The sequence below is a fragment of the Pseudophryne corroboree genome, chromosome 7 (genome assembly GCF_028390025.1).
Source record: "Pseudophryne corroboree isolate aPseCor3 chromosome 7, aPseCor3.hap2, whole genome shotgun sequence".
NCBI classification, from domain to species: Eukaryota; Metazoa; Chordata; class Amphibia; order Anura; family Myobatrachidae; genus Pseudophryne; species Pseudophryne corroboree.
The window spans coordinates 495,180,439-495,202,312 of NC_086450.1; the positions used below are offsets into that span (position 1 = coordinate 495,180,439).

Consider the following 21,874-nt stretch of genomic DNA (forward strand, 5'->3'; position numbering starts at 1 on the left):
CAACCTGTGGCTCTCCAGATGTTGTGAAACTACACATACCAGCATGCCCTGCCACAGTTTTAGTATTCCTTAATAGCAAAACTGTGGCAAAGCATGATGGGACATGTAGTTTTACAACAGCTGGAGAGCCACAGGTTGGCCAGGCCTGGTGTAGAAGCACGAGTGGAGTAGCAGAACCTTCTCATTCATGTGTCTCTTCGTGCTTATGTTGGGGGCACAGGTCCAACTGTACACTATGGGGTAGATTTACTAAGGGGCGGTTCGTCAAAGCCGATGGATTTAGGACGGTAATTCCAAGTTGATCGCAGCAGGACATTTTTTAGCAGTTGGGCAAAACCATGTGCACTGCAGGGGAGGCAGATGTAACATGTGCAGAGAGAGTTAGATTTGGGTGGGTTATATTGTTTCTGTGCAGGGTAAATACTGGCTGCTTTATGTTTACACTGCAATTTAGATTGCAGATTGAACACACCCCACCCAAATCTAACTCTCTCTGCACATGTTACATCTGCCCCCCCCCCCCCCCCCCTACAGTGCACATGGTTTTGCCCAACTGCTAAAAAATTTCCTGCTGCGATCAACTTGGAATTACCCCCATTGTACATGAATTTGCCCCCCTTGCAGCAGACACACAGTTAATAGATTTTTTTTTTTGCTTTGCTCCAACCGTGGAATCAGCCCAAAGACTCTTCCACGGTGTTCTCTGATCTCCATAACTCCAGTTTACTTTTAATAACACTTCATGGGGTCAATCCAATCAGGGGCAAATAGGACTAGATGCCCAGGATGTGCCGTTGCAATGGTGATGAAACGCTGGCACCCTGAACCGTGCTTTGTTTGTTGCATCTTGAAATACACAATTTACAGGCTGTGTGCGCAGCTTAGGAGCACCACAAATCACAGGCTTCACCCCTCATTGAAATAGCCCCCCCATGTGTCTGGGTACAGTTGTTTCAAAGTGGAATTAGTATAGTCAGAGCCTCTAATGCAGGCCTGGCCAACCTGTGGCTCTCCAACTGTTGTAAAACTACAAGTCCCATCATGCTTTGCTACAGTTTTGCTATTAAGGAATGCTAAAACCGTGGCAGGGCATGCTGGGATGTGTAGTTTTACAACATCTGGAGAGCCACAGGTTGGCCAGGCCTGCTCTAATGGGTTCAGCTAGGACATCCGGGTAGACTCCGGAGAATCCGGACGATGCGCTTTCTCTTGTGCCGTTTGGCGGATGCTACGCGCAGCTGAGGATTCCGTTAGTGATCCCCATTTACATCTGACTGTAATCTGCTCACTACAGTACGACACAGGACACATATACCCATGTGCCAGTCACCCCACACGTCTCATGATGAAGCAATGCTAAACCATCGTGTAGGGAAAAACGCACTCAGCACACAGGAGATATACAAAAACCACTTTATATAAAATAAAAAAAACGAACAAAAAGAAATGACCAGAGCAGAATTGTAGAAACCGCAATCACCAGCGGCGAGTAAAGATGAGGGGGGGTGCGGGGACGTGATATGTGCCTGTAGCGTGCGACTCGCAGACTTCCGTCTGCCGGATTCTCCCCGCCCCCGTACCCCCCTCATACATAGCTGCACAGCGTTGCTCGTCAAAGCTTCCCCCAGTAACGCAGCCGGAGGCTTTCAATACAACAACGATCCCTCCGCTACGAATAACATGCCGATTTCTATCGTAAACCACCATTTCTCCTCGTAATGACACCAGTGAGATTAGAAGATACTCAGTGTCGCTGTTGCCAGCAACATGAGCTATTTCAGGAACAACCACCCTTTTACCCTGAGAAAAAGGCCAGAGAAGCATCGCTCTTCCAAGCATTATCAGCCCTGTAGCGGGACCGGGAATAGTGAGATAATTAACCGCGCCCCCTAAAACCCAGCAGCCAGACAGTCCGCGTTATCTCCCATAGGGTATGAAGTCTCACCCCTTCCCCCCCAGCTCTCGCCCTGCAGAGCGTCACCCACCCAAAACACGAATAACAGGAGCCTACCCAGCTGACCACCTCCATGGAGTGAGCTGCGACCTTCCCTGCATGCACTGCGGCACACCGGGAGGGCGTAGCGGAGAACAGGGCGGCTCGGTGGGTTAACAAAAGCCCGCGATAGGCTGCAGAGAGGTTTTTACCGTATAACACCTGTCTATACCCTTTAATGAACACATGAGGGGTGTCCACACCCCAATTCTCAGGCTGAGCCAGTAGGAAGTTCCTTTTTGCCCCCCGAAATTAAACCACTTCCATACCAGAAATGGCTGTAGCTCTATGCAACCATGTACTGGCATTAGAACAGTTAAAACTTGGGGAGTTCAGTGCAACCTCCCTTCCAACAGCCAGGTTCAATACCTGGGCAGGTGGAGGAGGTAGATACAGTAGAATAGTCCACGCCTGAGGCAGTAGTGCTTTGCTGGGAGTCCCCACCCCCAAGTCCACAGCCGCTAGCTTTCCCGGCTCAGCACCTGCTCCTCCACGCACTGGAAGGGTTTTCCGTCCGGATCAGAAGGCGGGTCTTGGAGCAGCCGCTGGAAACCCTCACTGGTGAGGAGGCGGCAGGAGCGAAGGTCGACGTGTTGCAGGTGGGGACAGCGCTTGAAGAATGTCAGCGTTTGGTCCGTCAGGCGGTGGCACCCTGGGTGGAGATCAAAACCATTAAACACGGGATGGATCTGAGGGAAGGGGGCACAAAGGAAAAGGGGAGAATGGAGGGGCGTGTTGTTGGTTGGTTTAAACATGTACATGTAACATCTCTGGAACTATGCCCCCGCCAGCCACGTCATGTAAGGCGGCCTGCAGTGTCCTTCAAACAAGTTAAGGGTCAGTCCCTCCCTCATAGTTAGTTCTGACAAGTTCCCGCAACTTTCTATCGCTGTCAGGAAAACACAGAAATCTTTGCGATATGGGAATAAAGAGCAATGACAAAGTCTGAGATACCTGTGAGGTTGAGGTGAGTGAGGCTGTCCCTCAGCGGCGAGGTGGCTGCGGTCAGTATGTGGATCCCGTGGTCACTCAGCTGGACGCAGTGACTGAGGTCCAGCCGACGGAGACGAGGAGTGTTGCGAAGCAGCAGGCGTAGGGCAGCGTCCCCCAGTTCCAAACCGCAAAGGCGGAGTTCCGACAGGGAGGGCAGCCGTCCCCTGGGTTCCGATGCAACTAAATGAAGGAATAAGTGTGTTACACGTATAATGCTCATTGGACAATACACTAACCACTCCAAAGATGCAGGGTTCTTCACTGTACAGGGAGATTCCCAACCAATTACCCTCCACCACCTTCTAATCACTCTAAAGATGCAGGGTTCTTCACAGTACAGGGAGATTCCCAACCAATTACCCTCCACAGCCTTCTAATCACTTCAAAGATGCAGGGTTCTTCACAGTACAAGGAAATTCCCAATCAATTACCCTCTACAACCTTTTAATCACTCCAAAGATGCAGGGTTCTTCACAGTACTGGGAGATTCCCAACCAATAACCCTCCACCACCACCTAGCTCTACAGGAGTGGTCAGAGCAGTGATATACAGAGTTATTTTACTTTAAAGGACATCATCTTTAAAAGTTGACTTGAGACCATTTGTTGGGAAGAACCAGTATTGAACACATCAATTTTCCTGGACCAAGTGACACGGAGGTAGACCCTGCCAGACCGGTTCATAATGAATGGATAATGGTGGGGATGTAGAATACTGAAGCATATACCAATGACCATTTAACAATTATTATCATTTAAAAACATTGCAAAAGGTATATTGGCAATGTAATCCCGTAACTTTCACAGACATATAATAGCTATTTGTGTATGTTATTAAATAAAAAATAAAAAAAAGTAGCCAATATGTCATTGTAATGTCTAGAAATCTCTTTTGCACGGTTACTACCATCTTGTATTACAAGGTCTCTAACTTTTACACCAATTCCACAAATACCAGAGGGGCGTGCAATAAGTGTCCAGATGCACAAAAAATATTATATTTAAGAACAATGTACATTACATTTTTTCAGAGTATTGGCCAGAGTCATCTATGCAAAATTGCATGCGCTCAATCCACTTGGTGAAGCAGCTGGACGAGTCCGAAGCAGGTATGTCTTCTACATCCTGGATGAAGGTCTCCACTGCAGCTTCCAGTGACTAGACACAAATCCCGTGCATCCTGCACTTGATATATGGGAACAGGAAGAAGTCGCAGGGGACCAGGTCTGGACTGTACGGTGGATGGCCAAACTCCTGGATGCCTTCATGGGCCAGAAAATCCACCACTTTTCTGGACTTGTGGGCAGGTGCATTTTTGTGATGGAGAAGGACACCACGGGCGCAAGTTCTTGGACGGCGCCTGGAAATGGCTTCCAGCACTTGCGGCAGGCATTGGTTGGCATACCACCCAACAGTACAGTGATAGTGTGCTGCTGCACAAGTGGTACGGTAGCTACATGACCAGCCTTGACCACAAAAACAGTAACCATCTGCTTGGCCACGCTGCACTCATGTCAGAACTTCTGTGGTGGTGCACATCCAACTGGTGTCCACTGGGCCAAGTTTTTGGTCTTGAGGTAAAATCTGTAGATCCAGGACTGTAATCAAACACTGCCAGCATATTGCGGCACCAAGTCACCTGAGCCTCTTCCTGCTCTCCAATCAGCTGATGGCGCACTCAGCTTGTAGAAACCTTGCTTGGGCCAAGTTTTTTGCGAAGTGTCAAAAGGATGGATCCCGCTGAGATGCCTATCTCCATCTCTTACTGGGCCACGGACACCCTGGCACCCACCTCAACTATGGTCCACAGGACAGCAGTGGTGTCCTCTGTGATTGCAGACACAGGTTGGCTGCAGCTCCCCATGTCTTCCAGGGACCATCACCCACGCCGACATTCAGCAAACTACCTAAACACACTGGTTCAGGACCGTACTTCCTTCCCAAAAGCAGCTCACAGTCAGTCAATACTCTCCTGCTGTCGCAGACCACTCTTGTAGTCGTAGAAGATCAGGGTTCTCCAGTGGTCGCTGTTGAGCTCCATAACGAGTTTGTGAAGGAAGCGAGCATGCTGACTTCTTCGGTGTGCAGTGATGCTTATGTCCGGTTCTGTGCTCTGACATTTCACAGGAACTTTAGTCAGAGATTACAGCTCACAACCAGACAGTTAGATTGTATCTATTCTACACTGCACATCCGGAGACTTATTGCACACCCCTCGTCCAATTGCTTTCATTACAATGGAGAAAAGTTACTCACTGCGAAGGAGCAAATGCCTCCCTGTGATCTACCTCCTTATTAAGAACATCCGGCCAGAATGTTGACAGGTTGTCAATGTTGACCGTCAACATGGACACAAGAAAAATGTCAGCAATTGGAAAATGCCGACAAAGTTGAGATTGCCGTGCTATTTTTTGGGTTAGGCTAAAAAAATGCAAAAATGAGCAAGTCTATATTCTGGTGTCAACATTCTGAATGTCAGCTCTTCATCCCACACTCGCTGCCAAGCACAAATGTATCCTAGCTGGGTAGGATCTATCTTGATTATGTTTCAGTATTTCCCCCCCGAGGTCTTCACTAGCGCCTGTGATGGAAGTGCCACGCAACCGACCGCCACTCACCTGTCTTGCAGTCTGAGGACGGGGGTGAAAGCAGCTCTCGGAGGTGTGAGGTTTTCATCCCCTCTACCCAGCCGAGGTCCAGCAGAGACATGCAGGGGAAGGAGGTGGTGCAGAGAGAGGAGACTGCGCTCCACGTGCAGCCGGCCACTAGAAGCTCCTTGAGTCCTGGGAGAAATATGAGAGGATATAATGAATGATCACCCCAATTGCTGCGCCCTCAGCCTGGTGCGCTCAGCTTCCTGCCCCCCAACTCACCCTGCAACCGGTGGATCAGCCAGGTCAGCTGCTTTTCTGATATGTTGGTCCAGCTTAGGTCGAGTCTGACTGGCTGCCGTCGGACTATTCCACTCAGCATAGGAGGGGTGATTGATTTCCTTCGGCTCAAGTTGATGGATGTCCACAGCTGGCGATCACAGCACCTGCCACAACAGGAATCAGGATGGTGTTAATGAGATCGGAAATCTCCTGGCATTAAATCCAAAGTAAATGTCTACTGTACACAGCAAGAAGGCGCTTCCAGGCAGAGGAGGGCGGCACGCGATAAGATGCGGCTAATTAGTATAATAACTCAGGGTTAGTGAATCACACATCATCCTCTAAAGGCTGGGTATACGGCACCAGATGCCAGCGCGCAGTGCAGCATACAACGCAAGGTGCCAGCACTCAAGGCGCAAGTTGCCAGCATGCAGCACAGGATACTGTGCCAGGGCTCGGCACAGCATACAGCAAAAGGGGCCAGCGCGCAGCGCAGCATACAGCAAAAGGGGCCAGCGCGCAGCACACAGCATACAGCAAAAGGGGCCAGCGCGCAGTGCAGCACACAGCAAAAGGGGCCAGCGCGCAGTGCAGCACACAGCAAAAGGGGCCAGCGCGCAGTGCAGCACACAGCAAAAGGGGCCAGCGCGCAGTGCAGCACACAGCAAAAGGGGCCAGCGCGCAGTGCAGCACACAGCAAAAGGGGCCAGCGCGCAGTGCAGCACACAGCAAAAGGGGCCAGCGCGCAGTGCAGCACACAGCAAAAGGGGCCAGCGCGCAGTGCAGCACACAGCAAAAGGGGCCAGCGCGCAGTGCAGCACACAGCAAAAGGGGCCAGCGCGCAGTGCAGCACACAGCAAAAGGGGCCAGCGCGCAGTGCAGCACACAGCAAAAGGGGCCAGCGCGCAGCATACAGCAAAAGGGGCCAGCGCGCAGCATACAGCAAAAGGGGCCAGCGCGCAGCATACAGCAAAAGGGGCCAGCGCGCAGCATACAGCAAAAGGGGCCAGCGCGCAGTGCAGCATACAGCAAAAGGGGCCAGCGCGCAGTGCAGCATACAGCAAAAGGGGCCAGCGCGCAGCATACAGCGTGCAGCGCAGCATACAGCGGAAGGGGCCAGTACGCAGCGCAGCCAGTGTGCGTGCAAGGGTCCAGCACACAGTGCATCTTACGGAGCCAATGGTCAGCACGCAGCGCCACATACTGCACCAGGGCTCAGCACGCATCGCTGTATATGGCGCAAGGGGTCAGCATGCAGCGAAAGGGGTCAGCACACAGCACAGCCAGGGGCCAGCTCACGGCGCAAGGGTCCATCACACAGTGCAGCATACAGTGCCAGGGGCCAGCACACAGTGCAGCATACAGTGCCAGGGGCCAGCACACAGTGCAGCATACAGTGCCAGGGGCCAGCACACAGTGCAGCATACAGTGCCAGGGGCCAGCATACAGCGCAGCATACAGTGCCAGGGGCCAGCATACAGCGCAGCATACAGTGCCAGGGGCCAGCATACAGTGCCAGGGGCCAGCACACAGTGCAGCATACAGTGCCAGGGGCCAGCACACAGTGCAGCATACAGTGCCAGGGGCCAGCACACAGCGCAGCATACAGTGCCAGGGGCCAGCACACAGTGCAGCATACAGTGCCAGGGGCCAGCATAAAGTGCAGCATATGACACCAGCACACAGGAGGGGTGAGTGACAGAAAGAGGAGAGTGGGGCAGGATGGAGAGTGAAGAGGGAGGACGGAGAGAGCAGGCAGCGGGGTGACATCAGCTGGGGAAGGGATAGAGCAGCGTGACAGAGGCAGACAGATGACATCACTACATAGAGAGAAGGGCAGAGACAGATCCAGCATCTGTTCAGCAATTGTCCCTCTCTTACCACCGGTTCCAGGTCCGGCACACCCGCATACAGACGCACAGCTCTTTTTGTCCTAAATGTCTGAAAACAGCCAGCCACACTCCCCTCTGCATTATATGGTCCATTCCACTGTCCAAGGGCAAGGAGTCTGGTTCAGGGCTGTGGGGAGGGGGTCGTACCACGTGTCTCTCCATCTGCAGGGGAGGTGGCTTGGGTGGGGAGGGCACCAGTGGCCTTTTTAATATCCGACTCCTGGATAAGGCCTGGGCTGTGTTCCTGCCACTCGCTCCTTTCCTGGCGCCTGCCCCTCCACCTCTCCTGTTCTCCTTCTCCCTGCCATTCCCCCTGGGTGGTTTCTGTTTGCCATTCCTAGTGCCATTTTGTCCGTCTGCTCCCGAGCCCCCTCCGTCCTCATCCTCTTCCTCCGAGCTGGTGCTGAAGCTGATCCGTGATTCCCGGCCCTCCCCCCCATCGCCAGTGTCACTGCTGCCCTGCGAGTCCTTAGAGTCTGAATCAGAGTCCGAGTCCGAGCTGGAACTGGAAGAGCTGCTGCGCGCCCGCTCCAACATCTGGCACATCTGCTTGAAGCGCTCAATCTTCTCTCGCTGGTGCGAACGGTCGGATGTGGGGACAGGGTCTGAGAGCTCCTGCGGCTCCTGCCAGGGGGGAAACAAATGATACAAGATAAGCACATTCCTACTGGCTGAAAGCAGGACATAATCCTACCAATAGCGGAGGACTCAGGGGCGGCAGCCATCGTTACCAGGTCTCCGAATATCACTCACCATCTTTATTTTCTTGTCTTTCTCAGCTTTTATCTGGAGAGAGAGAGAGAGAGAGAGAGAGAGAGAGAGAGAGAGAGAGAGAGAGAGAGAGAGAGAGAGAGAGAGAGAGAGAGAGAGAGAGAGAGAGAGAGAGAGAGAGAGAGAGAGAGAGAGAGAGAGAGAAAAAGATATCAGAGAACACTGTAGCTATAGTCACTGTACTATCACAGAGATGACCACATACAAAGATGGGGGAGACACCCAAATATGACCCTGCGTCAGACTACTGACGATGTGTCCTGGTCTACTGTGGGCTGTACTTACCAGCGAGCATGCTCTGCCCAGGAATCACTAAGCATTGATCCCTATCTCTGCACCCCGCAACCCCTGAGCATCACGTATACTCTACAGTGATCCCTATCTCTGCGCCCCGCAACCCCTGAGCATCGCGTATACTCTACAGTGATCCCTATCTCTGTGCCCCGCAACCCCTGAGCATCGCATATACTCTACAGTGATCCCTATCTCTGCACCCCGCAACCCCTGAGCATCGCATATACTCTACAGTGATCCCTATCTCTGTGCCCCGCAACCCCTGAGCATCGCATATACTCTACAGTGATCCCTATCTCTGCGCCCCGCAACCCCTGAGCATCGCATATACTCTACAGTGATCCCTATCTCTGCACCCCGCAACCCCTGAGCATCGCGTATACTCTACAGTGATCCCTATCTCTGCGCCCCGCAACCCCTGAGCATCGCATATACTCTACAGTGATCCCTATCTCTGTGCCCCGCAACCCCTGAGCATCGCGTATACTCTACAGTGATCCCTTTCTCTGTGCCCCGCAACCCCTGAGCATCGCGTATACTCTACAGTGATCCCTATCTCTGTGCCCCGCAACCCCTGAGCATCGCGTATACTCTACAGTGATCCCTATCTCTGCGCCCCGCAACACCTGAGCATCGCATATACTCTACAGTGATCCCTATCTCTGCGCCCCGCAACCCCTGAGCATCGCATATACTCTACAGTGATCCCTTTCTCTGCGCCCCGCAACCCCTGAGCATCGCGTATACTCTACTGTGATCCCTTTCTCTGTGCCCCGCAACCCCTGAGCATCGCATATACTCTACAGTGATCCCTATCTTTGCACTCCGCAACCCCTGAGCATTGTGTAGACCAAGCATTCCCAACCGCGGCCCTCAAGGCACACCAACAGTGCAGGTTTTAGTGATATCCAGGCTTTAGCACAGATGGTTAAATCAAAATAACTGAGGTGCTAATTAGGTCACCTGTGTTCAAGCCTGGATATCACTAAAACCAGGACTGTTAGTGTGCCTTGAGGATTGCAGTTGGGAAACACTGGCGTAGACTCTACAGTGATCCCTATCTCTGCACCCCGCAACCCCTGAGCATCGCGTATACTCTACAGTGATCCCTATCTCTGCATCCCGCAACCCCTGAGCATTGCGTATACTCTACAGTGATCCCTATCTCTGCGCCCTGCAACCCCTGAGCATTGCGTATACTCTACAGTGATCCCTTTCTCTGCGCCCCGCAACCCCTGAACATCGCGTATACTCTACAGTGATCCCTATCTCTGCACCCCGCAACCCCCGAGCATTGGGTAGACTCTACAGTGATCCCCGTCTCTGCACCCCGCAACCCCCGAGCATTGGGTATACTCTACAGTGATCCCTATCTCTGCGCCCCGCAACCCCTGAGCATTGGGTATACTCTACAGTGATCCCTATCTCTGCACCCGCAACCCCTGAGCATTGTGTAAACATCTCTACAGAGATACCTATTCCGACCAGCTTCCAATAATAGTTTATATTTGTCTACAGTGATCCCTACTACCCTCCAGCATTCAACATGAAACACTGGGTGTACTTCTGTGCAGAGATCCTTACTCCATCCAGCATTCATGATGTATGTTGTGTATGCGTCTCTACACTAACTCCTACTGTAAATGATAAACTACATTCTTCATGTGAATAAATACAGACCAATACTGGGTGGGCACTGATAGGAATCACCTGCGTGTAACGTAATCACATACATGACGGAACAGAGACTAGAGCGCTGTTCTATTAAACAGAAAAATAGAATGATTCTGTCCACCGAAAACAACGCAGGGAAATTCTGAAGATGACGATGTGCAAGACACAGATGCGTAAGTACAAGTCAGAGTATGCGGCGCACACAGCTGAGGGAGCGCAGCCAGAGGTCTCGGCTTCTCCGTAACCCACCCTGCCCCAGTAATTACCAGGGCAGTAACTGGCGGCCATGTTGGGATCCTCAGATTACCTTTTTCTTTACTCCTGATTCCTGTACTGGCTCCTTATCCTTCTTCCTTTTATGACCCGGATTATCATCTGATGTTTTCTTCCTCCCCGGTGCTGGATCATCTGTCAGTTTCCACCGCAAAGCATCGTCTCCATTGTCCAAGCGCCGTTTTCCTGAGCCGTCAAGGGAATCCTAGGAGTAACCCAATCAATTACTGCGCGAATTGCACCAGAAAGATCATAAGTCATACTACATACATAATATTACTGCATGGTCTTAACGCTGATTATCGGGCAAGAGGTCTACTAAACCAGAGAGCGACACTGCACTCTGATTCTCCAACATATTGGCAGCCGTCAATCGTCTGACTAAATCACATGTTACAGAGAAGCCTATAGGGTTCTAGACTACACATGAAAGTGGGTTTTATTTATTGGAATAAGTGTGTAGTGATCATTTCTCAACACATGACCAAGATGCTAGATGCACCGTAATGATGTGTGTATCTCGTTCTTATACTTGTGTTACAGTACAGACATGCAGTAATCCAAAATAGACACAGGAGCTCCATCATTCTCATAAAGCTTAATGACCTATTCATTTCCACTCTCTCTGAATCAAACGTTTGCTGTACAACACAGCTCTCTACCGCCCCCCTCTGTCCTCCCCGATCACTGCAGCTTGTAAGAGGGAATCACTGTTACCTTACAGGTCCGACCTTCTCGTTTACACCTCGGGCACTCCCAGCAATTGGAAATCTCAATGTTAATTACAGCGTCAGCCTTGCCCATCTGAAGAGACACAGGGTGTGGTAATAGAGGTAATGACAGGAAGGAGAAAAAGGAGGGATGTGACGGGGAAGAGGAGAGGGAAGTGACAAAAATATCAATATCACAAATAAATATGCACTTATTCAGGTGGAAATGTAAACATATACACGGAGATTATATATATATATATATATATATATATATACATACACACACACACACACACACACACACACACACACACACACACACACACACCTCTGTACACAAAGATGCTATAGAATTACAGACATTCTATACATACACACACATTACATATACATATTACATTATATAGCGGCAGCATAATCCGTAGTGCTTTACAATTGGGAACACAATAACAGAACAAGACTGGGTAATAACAGAGCCTCACACTAATAGATTATTATTTTTTTGCACTTTTAGAATATTCCCTCCTAACCAGCCAGTAATCCCTTAACCCAGATTAAGGCCCAAATTTATCAAGCCTTGGAGAGTGATAAATTACACAGTGATAAAGCACCAGCCAATAAGCTCCCAACTGTCATTTTTCTAACACAGCCTGTAACGTGGCAACTAGGAGCTGATTGGTTGGTACTTTATCACTCTCCAAAGCATGATAAATCTGGGACTAAATGCTTACACTTTAAAACCTAAAGAGTCACTGGTCCACTTCAGTAACACCAGGGTAGTTACCCCAAAGAAACCAGCCACGGGTAGTCTGGGTCAGCCTCTATATTATACAAGTCTGTGAGGAGCGGAGTAAGACATGGAGCCAGCTGGTCAATGAGGGACACCCTGCATGCTGGAGCACGGGCGAACATACCGGTGTGATAATTAAGCATGTGATATCCCAGCATGCTCCAGATCCTGTATAGAAATGCTGGACTGTCCCGGTAGCCTGCAATTATGGCTATGACCCCCGCCGTGGCTTAGTAAGAGGGTGAGCGCTGTAGAGCATCTGACAAAAGCTTCGCTCCCTGATGTCCCATGGGTACTGGTGTCTCAGGTGAGGTCAGCCTGGAGCTCTGAGGGGAAAGACATCCCAAGCTTTGGGCTGCAGGAGGTAGAAGTGTGTGCCCAGAGATCATATCATCTGTTCCGACAATGACTCCGGAGAGCAGGATGTCAGGGGCAGATAATGACCTACTGAGGAAGGTGGCCAATGCAGAGGAACCAACCTTCACAATGTTCTCCAAAACCTGATGAGCATCCGCATGATGCCTACATCCAGTCCTCTACAGCCCTGCGGATGCATTCCTAGCAGGGCTTTGGCGATTCTGTAATGCCAGGGGCATTCTCCTGGCAGGGCTCTTGTGCCGTGATTCCCATAGCCGATCCCTACTTAGTCGTATAGAGCGCTCACCAGATTCTCAACAGAACATACCCTCCCTGGTGTCATATAAACTCCATAATTCTTCCTTATTTTTTACCAGCTCTGGTTTAAAACACGACCAACAAAACGGTACAATTTACAGCTGCTTGGAAAGTGCAGGATGGGTAAAACGCTGCACACAAACCTTGTTTTATTATTGTGGCTGCTACTGTGGAAGAACAGCACTAACTGAGGGAGCGCAGTAACATCACACAGGCGCCCCAGCAGCCGCGTGCGCGGTAACGACACACAGGCGTGCCTGCAGCCAGCTACGCCACACACGGTGCCACCAGCTGGCCGCGCAGTGACTACAGGGTCTGTAACTGGATGTTGGAAGCGGGTACGTACCTTGATGCAGCCGGGGTGCACAATCTCATTGCAAATGGTACATTCCATGAGAGACAGGTTAAACTTCTGGTCCTCATTCTGAGCGGTGTCTTCCTTCCCTGCATCTCCACAGAGGAGGCAGACCGCTGTATGTGGAAGAACTGGCTGTAGAGAGGAGACCTTATTACACTCCAGCCAACTACAAACACCCTCGTTATCACCGTCGCTACCCAACTTCCTGTTACCCAGTTCACTTCATTTTTCTTTGACTGCTGAGAACATACCAAACTTCCCCTAATGACATTACATGCCAAATTATCCTCCGATCCCCTACAGACCTTCCTTCCCCCCCCCCCCATATAAAAGCAGCAGCTACACACAAGTTTATTTTAAAGTAACATTTAAGCACACATATGATAATCATTTTTCTTAAGTCTACAAATCATTGATCTCCTTTGCAAAACCTCTCTGGAAGTTACAAAATATGGCAGCCTTGGCTCATAGTGTGATGCCAGAGAGGGGAGAGGAGGATAAAGGCTCAGTGCGCAATGAGCTCAAAAGAACATTTCAAGGCATTTCTGCTCACCACCCCATGTGTCATGCGACTGTGGTTGGCACGATGGATAATCTCACAACACGGCGCAGAACAACAAGTCATTGGTAGAAGCCTGAATAAACAAACCAAGAAGAAATGGCCACAACCCAGCTTCTGCTTACAGCTGGCCCCACCTGGTTCTATCACGGGAATGCTGCTTTCACAGTCGCGTTACCCGCCCTCTCCCACTGCTCCACCCCCCGGGTGCACCGCTGTACTGGCCAGAGACATACTTACCGCCGTACACTGCCTCTTCAGACAGGACTGCTTCATGCGCCCCGGGCCCCCGAACTTCTTCATGTCCTTGCAGAAGTTGCACTCTCCGCACTCACTGCGCACACAGGCCTCACACCTCCGGCAGCGGGTCCTCCTGCGCCGCGCAGCCCCCAGGCCCTTTCCCGACATCTCCCACTGGGCCGAGCAATGCCTCAGCTGTGCCCGCTCCTGGTGAAGAGGGGATAGAGAGGTGAGACGCAGTGTAATGGGGAGGACAGCGGGGAATTACGGCCATAGCTCTCAGAACCCCATTATATCAGGCACCCCCACCCCAGCGGGCACTGACCTGCTCTCCGCTGCTTGCCGGGCCTGGCGGGGGCTCTGTGATACCATGGTCAGTAGTAGAGTATCCTCTGCAGTAGATAGTCCTAGGACCCCCCAGAATGGTGGCCCCCCCTCCCCTGACCTGCCCCCAGGGAGGGTGTGAGCCCCAATGCAGTGCTGTGGACAGGGCCCAGCCCCCTGAGACGGGGAGGGGGGCTCAGCAGCCTCCTCCTGGCTTCCTCTATGGCCCCCTCACCTGCTCCCTCATCTCCCCGCACAAGCCCTGCGGCCGCCTGGCCTCTGAGCCCGGGCTCCCGGGGTGCCTGGGCTCCTGCGGGCTCCCCTCTCTCACACACGGCATGTAGCGAGCCTGTGGCTGGCCCCGGGGCTCCAGAGCCGGTCCCCAGATCAGCTGCCCCCCGTGCCTGGCTACCTTCCCCTCACATCCACACTCACACACATAACAATACCACACTCAACATGGCCGACCTGTGGGAAAGGCGAGAGCGGCCGCCCCCGTGGCCGCGGGGGACGCCGGGACGTGTAGTCCCCCAGGCGGCGCGCCCCCGCCTCGCAGCGCGGGAGGCGGAAGCGCGCGGGACTACAAGAGGGATGGCGGCGCGCCGCACAGGCCGCGGGGCACGCCGGGAGGTGTAGTCTGCGTGAGCTGCCTGGCGTGGGGAGGAAGCGGAAGTCAGAGGTCTCGGCGACGCGGGGCACGCCGGGAAATGTAGTTTTTCCCTCATCATCAGTGCTGTGGGAGGGGACACATCTGGCAGGCACGTGCTGCTGGGACTGCTGCTGCTGCAGGGGCATTTTTATTATTGCCCCCTGTTGTCAGGGGAGGGGGGAGAAGCAGGCAGTTCTCCTGTGTCGCCACAGCTGAGATCATACATTGCGTTCACGCTTATTTTCTCCCATCACTATCAGGTTATGTAGCGCACACATATTCCGTAAGCGCTGTACAGAGAATCTGCCCCGGTGGAGCTTACACTCTATATTCCCTTCCACACGGGCACGCATGCACACGCTAGGAGTCATGTAACGTGTTCGGCGTGTGGAAGGAAACTGGTGCACCCGGGCGGAACCCAAGCAAACAGTGGAAGGACATACAAACTCCACACACATGTGTAATTTGGAGGATTTACTGCCAAAGCATGCCAAAACCATGGCAGGGCATGCTGGGATATATAGTTCCACAGCGGCTACAGGGCCGGACATTGTATAACCCTGGTTTAGTGGCAATGAGTAGCCAAGGTTCATCACATTATTTCAGTGGTCCTCAGGCTCGCTCCCCAAAAAGTTCATGTTTTACAGGCCACCCGTGGATCTTTTAATTGCGACCGTTGATAATACACCCGTGCCCAGCTAGGTGATCTGGAAAACATGACCTGCTAGAGGTCCAGAGAACTGAGCTTGAGAACCACTGTATTACTTAATATAATTGGGTGACATAAAACCGTGTGTGGCCCACCTTGTGCAAGGCACCACAGTAGCGCACGGCCCACTTGGGGCAGGTACTCCTGGGGTACTTGGTCTGCTTGTGCCAGATACTTCTGTCTGTGAGCCTCTCTGAAAGTTACAGTGATCAGTGAGACACAAGGATACTCTTTCATTATTTTAATTATCATTGTTCACAACTTAAGAATATTATTGTGAGACAATGAAAAATTGTAGACTTGTTTAAAATAATATTAGTAAAACATAATTAGTCATTCATTTGTATTTACTAAGTATAAAATGGTTTGCAAGGTGACATGTCAGTCCCGGGCGCAGTACAATAGGGAGTAGGGTGTAAACGACAAAGAATATACAATTCGGTGCAGACAAGGAGAAAGACATGCTGGAAGAATAATCGCATAAGATAAGAGTATAGACACGTAATATGTAATAATAGGTGACAGAGAACACTCAGGAGGGACAGGGACAGACAGGTGGGTGAGATGAAGAAGGCAAGAATAGAAGTGGAGGGAACTGCTCGTGGGAGCTTACAATCTAAAGGGGAGTGGCTGACACAAGCGACGGTTACCTGGAGTGAGGATGGTGGGCCGGAGGGAGAGGAGTTAAGTGCTGGACTGGGAGACTTTAATGAACGGTCAGGTTTTTAAAGAGCGTTTGAAGCATTGGAGGCTGCAGGATGGTATAATTGGCCGCATAAGTACCGATGGCCATTGATAAATTTAAACCATCAGCAGGAAATAATCAACGGCTGTGTACTGAGCATGCCCGCCGATGTTCCTCAACATTGGGCTGCCGCCATTGTTGTCAAAAAAACTACTCACCATGAGCCATAAACCATTGATGGTCGATGGCCGTCTTTACATGTCAGTGAGTTCCAAAGGTGAGGAGCGGAATGAAAGAAGTCATAGGGGCGGAAGTGTGAGGAGGTTGCAGGTGGAGATTTGAGGCGGCACTGGCTGGCAGAGCGGATTGGATGAGAAGAGTATGGAGGAGGGAGATTAGGTTGGAGATGTAAGGGAGTAGGAGAGGCTAAGGGCATTATAGGTGGGGAGTATGATATGGAATCTGTAGGGGATGAGAAGTAAGTGTAAGGACGGACAGATGGAAAACAAAAGAAGAGTGGAAAACCAGTCTACCAGCGGCGTTGAGGATGGAGGCCAGACCGGAGGAGGGAGGGCAGACCAGAGGAGGATCCAGTAGTCAAGACGGGAGACTGGATTAACGTTTTGGTGGCATCAGGGGTGAGGAGGTGTCTAATCCAGTTGATGTTGCTAGATGTGCAGGAGAAGAGGGTCCTCACTGGTGAAGGTTGTGGAGAGGACCAGGAGGATAAGCACCTGGAGTTGGCAGTGAGGGAATTGTTGGTGGCTTTAGTAAGGGCAATAGGAGTGGAGAACAGGTTGGACTGGGATGGATGAGACAAGTAGCGGCCATGTGCATTACACACAATGTTGTGGGTGTGTCTATGCAAACGAGCGGGAGTGGTTTAATGCTTGTTTGTATATAAACGTTTAAAGATAGAACAATTGCTTACAGGGTACAGCATAATGTTATAAACCTATGAGTGAGATATTTCTTTATATCTATTTGTTTTAGTTGACCGGAGACGTGCACTAGACATACAGAGGGCTGTGTTTAAGGTTTAGGGTACCACAGTGCAGGGCCGGTTCTAGCCCTTGTGGCATCCTGGGCGAAAATAGGGGCGTGGTCAGGTATGCCCCCTGTAGAGTTGTGCCCCCGTTTGTGCCCCCTGTAGAGTTGTGCCTCCGTTTGTGCCGCTTACAAAAAAAAAATAATAATAATTCTCACCATCCCCGCTCCTGATTCTCGACCGCTGCTTACCTCCAACTCCATCTCCGGCCGCCGGCGCCGCTCCTCTGATCTATGGGAGAAACGTCATGACGTCTCTCCCATAGCACAGCATAGACACTAGAGGTCAATTATGACCCCTAGTGTCTATGTGCCGCTCCCACAATGCCGTGCGGTGCATCGCGCACCGCACAGCTATGACAGCACAGCACCGGGGGGCACAACCAGTAGCCGGAAGGCGGCGCCCCGGGCAAAAATCCTGTGTGCCCGTAGCAAGATCCGCTACTGCCACAGTGTTATATGCATAGTTTACTTGCCATGTGCATCAAAATGCCTCTGTATGAGGATTCTACTGTAGCTTGGACTTGCAGTTACACCTTGAGGCAGTATGCGGGCCAGCGTTATATCAGTACAATGAGGGCATAGTCATGTAAGTGTAGAACACCCCGTGGAGCTCAGGCCCAATCAGACATGGATGCATGCCCAGATGTTTCTTCGTACGTTACCAGGTGCCTGGTGTAAAGATAAGTGGGGGTAATTATGATGATGACCCCCTATCTGCAACAGTGTGGCTGCTGACAGACCAAATGACTCCTTTGTGTGCTGTAAGCGGCCACAGGTGAAAGTGATACTGCAAGGATATGTTACAGACTCCTAACCTGCTGCTGATAATATTATTAATACTGATCTGATTGTTTCACACTAGCTGCATACGGAGAGAGGGGGTTGGGGAAAGAGAGTGGAGGTAGGGGCAGAAAGGGACTGGGGGGGGTGGAGAGTGAAGTGGGAGCAGATAGGGACTGGGGAAGAAAGAGATGATGGAAGAGGTGGGGCAGATAGGGACTGGGGGGCAAGAGATAGAGAAGGTTTGGGGCAGATAGGGACAGGGGGGAGGGGGTGGAGAGTGGAGTAGGAGCAGATAGGGACTGGGGAAGACAGAGAGGGCAGGAGGGTTGGGGCAGATAGGGACTGGGATGAGAAATGGGGGTAGGGGCCTCCTCTACCTCCAGACTGGCCGGGAGCTGTTGACACCTGCCAGCTCAGCCTGGATGCGGTCTGGCACCATTTATTTTTTAATCGGAGTTGCTGCGTGTGACATCACACATATACATACATATATGATACATATATCATTTACACGCACACGTTTAACCTACAACATGAATATACACGTTTCGCACTTTAAAGAAATAGTGCTCCAGTAGAAATCATTTAGCAACATTTATTTTCCAGTGTTACAATTACAACATGTAATAATGTTACCCTTATTTTAAGTCTAGATTCTAATGCGGGATGCAGTCAATTTACCTACAAAGTCCCGACAAGGTCAAAATACCGACATGGTCAAAATACTGACATTAAAAATGGCGACACAGTCAAAATACCGACATTTAAAATGTCAGCAGGTCAAAAAAATCGACATGAGTTTTTCATGTTTTTTTTCATTGAAACCGACTTGTTCATACTTTACCATCCCAGTGGACCTGGAGGGGGGATATAATAGTATTGCAAGCACAGCGGGCACTGTGCCCGAAGCCTGGCGAGTGCAACGAGGGGACGCGGTACACTTATACGCTGTCCATTTCGCCCTGTGTCGACATACACACCAATTTTAATAAATAAAATAAAACCTGGTGTCAACTTTTTGACCTGTCGACATTGTAAATGTTGGTATTTTGACCACGTTGATATTTTAAATGACGGTAATTTTTTACCATGTCGGTATTTTGACCATCGGTCAATTGTTCTCTGTATTTTGACCGTCAGGATTTTGATTGTAGGTAAATCATATTGATTCCGTAGCCCAGGACTTACTCCCAATGAGAACAGGCTGATCGGGACCGGAGCTGACGTCACACACCCGGCCTGAAAACGCTTGGGAACGCCTGCGTTTTTCCTGACACTCCCAGAAAACGGCAGTTACCACTCCCAAACGGTCACTTCCTGTCAATCAACTTGCGTACGCCTGGCGCTCAAAACAGACGCCGATTTCTTTAGCAGTTTGGCCTCGCACCTACGCATTACGATCCACACACATGCGCAGTGGATCGATAATCGGCCACCTTGCAAAATCAACCCATCAGCGGTCAGGTCTGAATTTGGCCCAAAGTTAGACCTATGTAGCAATCAGTATACTGTAAAACAAAGCAGCCAATGCAATAATTGCAATAAAAAATAAAAAAAGATTCTGAATATAAAGTATACCAGGGTAATCCAGAAAGCAAATACCGTCTGGCTGTAAAAAAAAAAACAACACAATTTTTTGTTCCGAGCACCTTTATCTATTTCTCTACATAATCCCCTCCACTTGTTGTACTCAGCTGCCTCCAGTCCATTCAACCAGTTGGCGACTGGAAACTTCTTCTCATCATCACTTCCAAAAACATTTTACGCCCGGGAACTCAGAGCTTAGGGAAAAGGTGACAATCGCTTGACGTAAGGTCCAGCCTATAGGGTGGATGATTGAAAACATCCCACCCAAAACTGTGACAAGTGATGGGGTCGTCCCATGCACGTTTGCTCGTCCATTATTGAACATCTCACATCACCATACACCTGCTTTTATTAACTTTCTGTGCACTGAAGAATGGAAAAACCCTCCTCACTTCCCAGTCGGTAGGATTGTGTATCGTCGGGTTTACCAATGCACAACATCGCAAAAACAATCATAACAGCTCGCCACTCACAGAGCACTTGGCAAACGTGTTAGGGAGACCGCCCTAGGGTGAGTGACCTGCATGGCAGGCATGCACAAATGGTCATTACTTTCTGGATCACCCTTGTACATACATGAATAATAAAAAGGGCAGCCTCCTTGGATAAACACCTGTTCAATATAGAACGCAGGTTCTCAAACTTGGTCCTCAGGACCCCACACGGTGCATGTTTTGCAGGTCTCCTCACAGAATCCCAAGTGAAATAATTAGCTCCTCCTGTGAACCTTTTAAAATGTGTCAATGAGTAATTAATACACCTGTGCACCAGCTGGGGGACCTGGAAAACATGCACTGTGTGGGGTCCTGAGGACCGAGTTTGAGAACCTGTGGTATAGAAGAATCTGGGAAACAAAGAAGACAAAGGGCGCCGCACCAAGGGGGTAATTCCAAGTTGATCGCAGCAGGAAATTTTTTAGCAGTTGGGCAAAACCATGTGCACTGCAGGGGAGGCAGATATAACATGTGCAGAAAGAGTTAGATTTGGGTGGGTTATTTTATTTCTGTGCAGGGTAAATATTGGCTGCTTTATTTTTACACTGCAAATTAGATTGCAGATTGAACACACCCCACCCAAATCTAACTCTCTCTGCACATGTTATATCTGCCTCCTCTGCAGTGCACATGGGCCCTCATTCCGAGTTGTTCGCTCACTAGCTGCTTTTAGCAGCATTACACACTCTAAGCCGCCGCCCTCTGGGAGTGAATCTTAGCTTAGCAGAATTGCGAACGAAAGATTCGCAAAATTGCGAATAGAAATTTCTTAGCAGTTTCTGCCGCTGCGATCAGTTCAGTCAGTTTCGTTCCTGGTTTGACATCACAATCACACCCAGCGTTCGCCCAGGCACTCCCCCGTTTCTCCAGCCACTCCCGCGTTTTTCCCAGAAACTGCAGCGTTTTTTCACACACACCCATAAAACGGCCAGTTTCCGCCCAGAAACACCCACTTCCTGTCAATCACACTCCGATCACCAGAACGAAGAAAAATCCTCGTAATGCCTTGAGTAAAATACCTAACTTTTGAGTAAAATAACTAAGCGCATGCGCTCTGCGAACCATGCGCAGTAAGCGACTAATCGCAATATAGAGAAAATCGGCAACGAGCGAACAACTCAGAATGAGGGCCATGGTTTTGCCCAATTGCTATCAAAAATTCTGCTGCGATCAACTTGGAATTACCCCCCCAAGTGCATTCAATTTCAGGAACAAATGAGCTAGTTCTTCTGTGCAGACCAGGAAAGCGTGTGCAGAACGCTCATTAAACAATGCGCAAAGGCTATTGCAGCTGACGTGCGTTGGACGCCCATGACACTTTCCTAACATCATTATCAACAGAAATGCCCTCAAATGAGCCATCCCTAGATGGGAATCACTCAGTATCACCGGCAGGAGACCTGACTGTAGTGGGACCCGTCTGACGGAACGTACGACTGGCGCACTGAGACCACCATCTGCCGATTCTATCCATCAGGGAAGGAGCAGGAACATCT

At 50.5% G+C, this 21,874-nt stretch overlaps 1 protein-coding gene across 3 annotated transcripts; it reads right to left on the reverse strand.

The window, feature by feature from the left end:
- Positions 1-1,384: 1,384 nt before the first annotated feature.
- On the reverse strand, positions 1,385-14,998 carry FBXL19 (F-box and leucine rich repeat protein 19). Of its 3 annotated transcripts, none has more exons than XM_063935203.1 (11): positions 14,890-14,998; positions 14,098-14,304; positions 13,287-13,430; positions 11,480-11,566; positions 10,797-10,967; positions 8,504-8,536; positions 7,740-8,374; positions 5,859-6,022; positions 5,604-5,768; positions 2,948-3,166; positions 1,385-2,645 (listed from the first exon to the last, which is right to left on the reverse strand). In XM_063935203.1, exons 2-11 carry the CDS (start codon positions 14,263-14,265, stop codon positions 2,455-2,457), a joined length of 1,977 nt encoding a protein of 658 aa, XP_063791273.1. In that variant the 5' UTR covers positions 14,266-14,304; positions 14,890-14,998; the 3' UTR covers positions 1,385-2,454. The 3 variants fall into 3 exon arrangements, with proteins under 3 accessions (XP_063791273.1, XP_063791271.1, XP_063791272.1); XM_063935201.1 differs by lacking the exon at positions 14,890-14,998 and adding an exon at positions 14,657-14,883; XM_063935202.1 differs by lacking the exon at positions 14,890-14,998 and adding an exon at positions 14,423-14,505.
- Between the last annotated feature and the right edge of the window lie 6,876 nt (positions 14,999-21,874).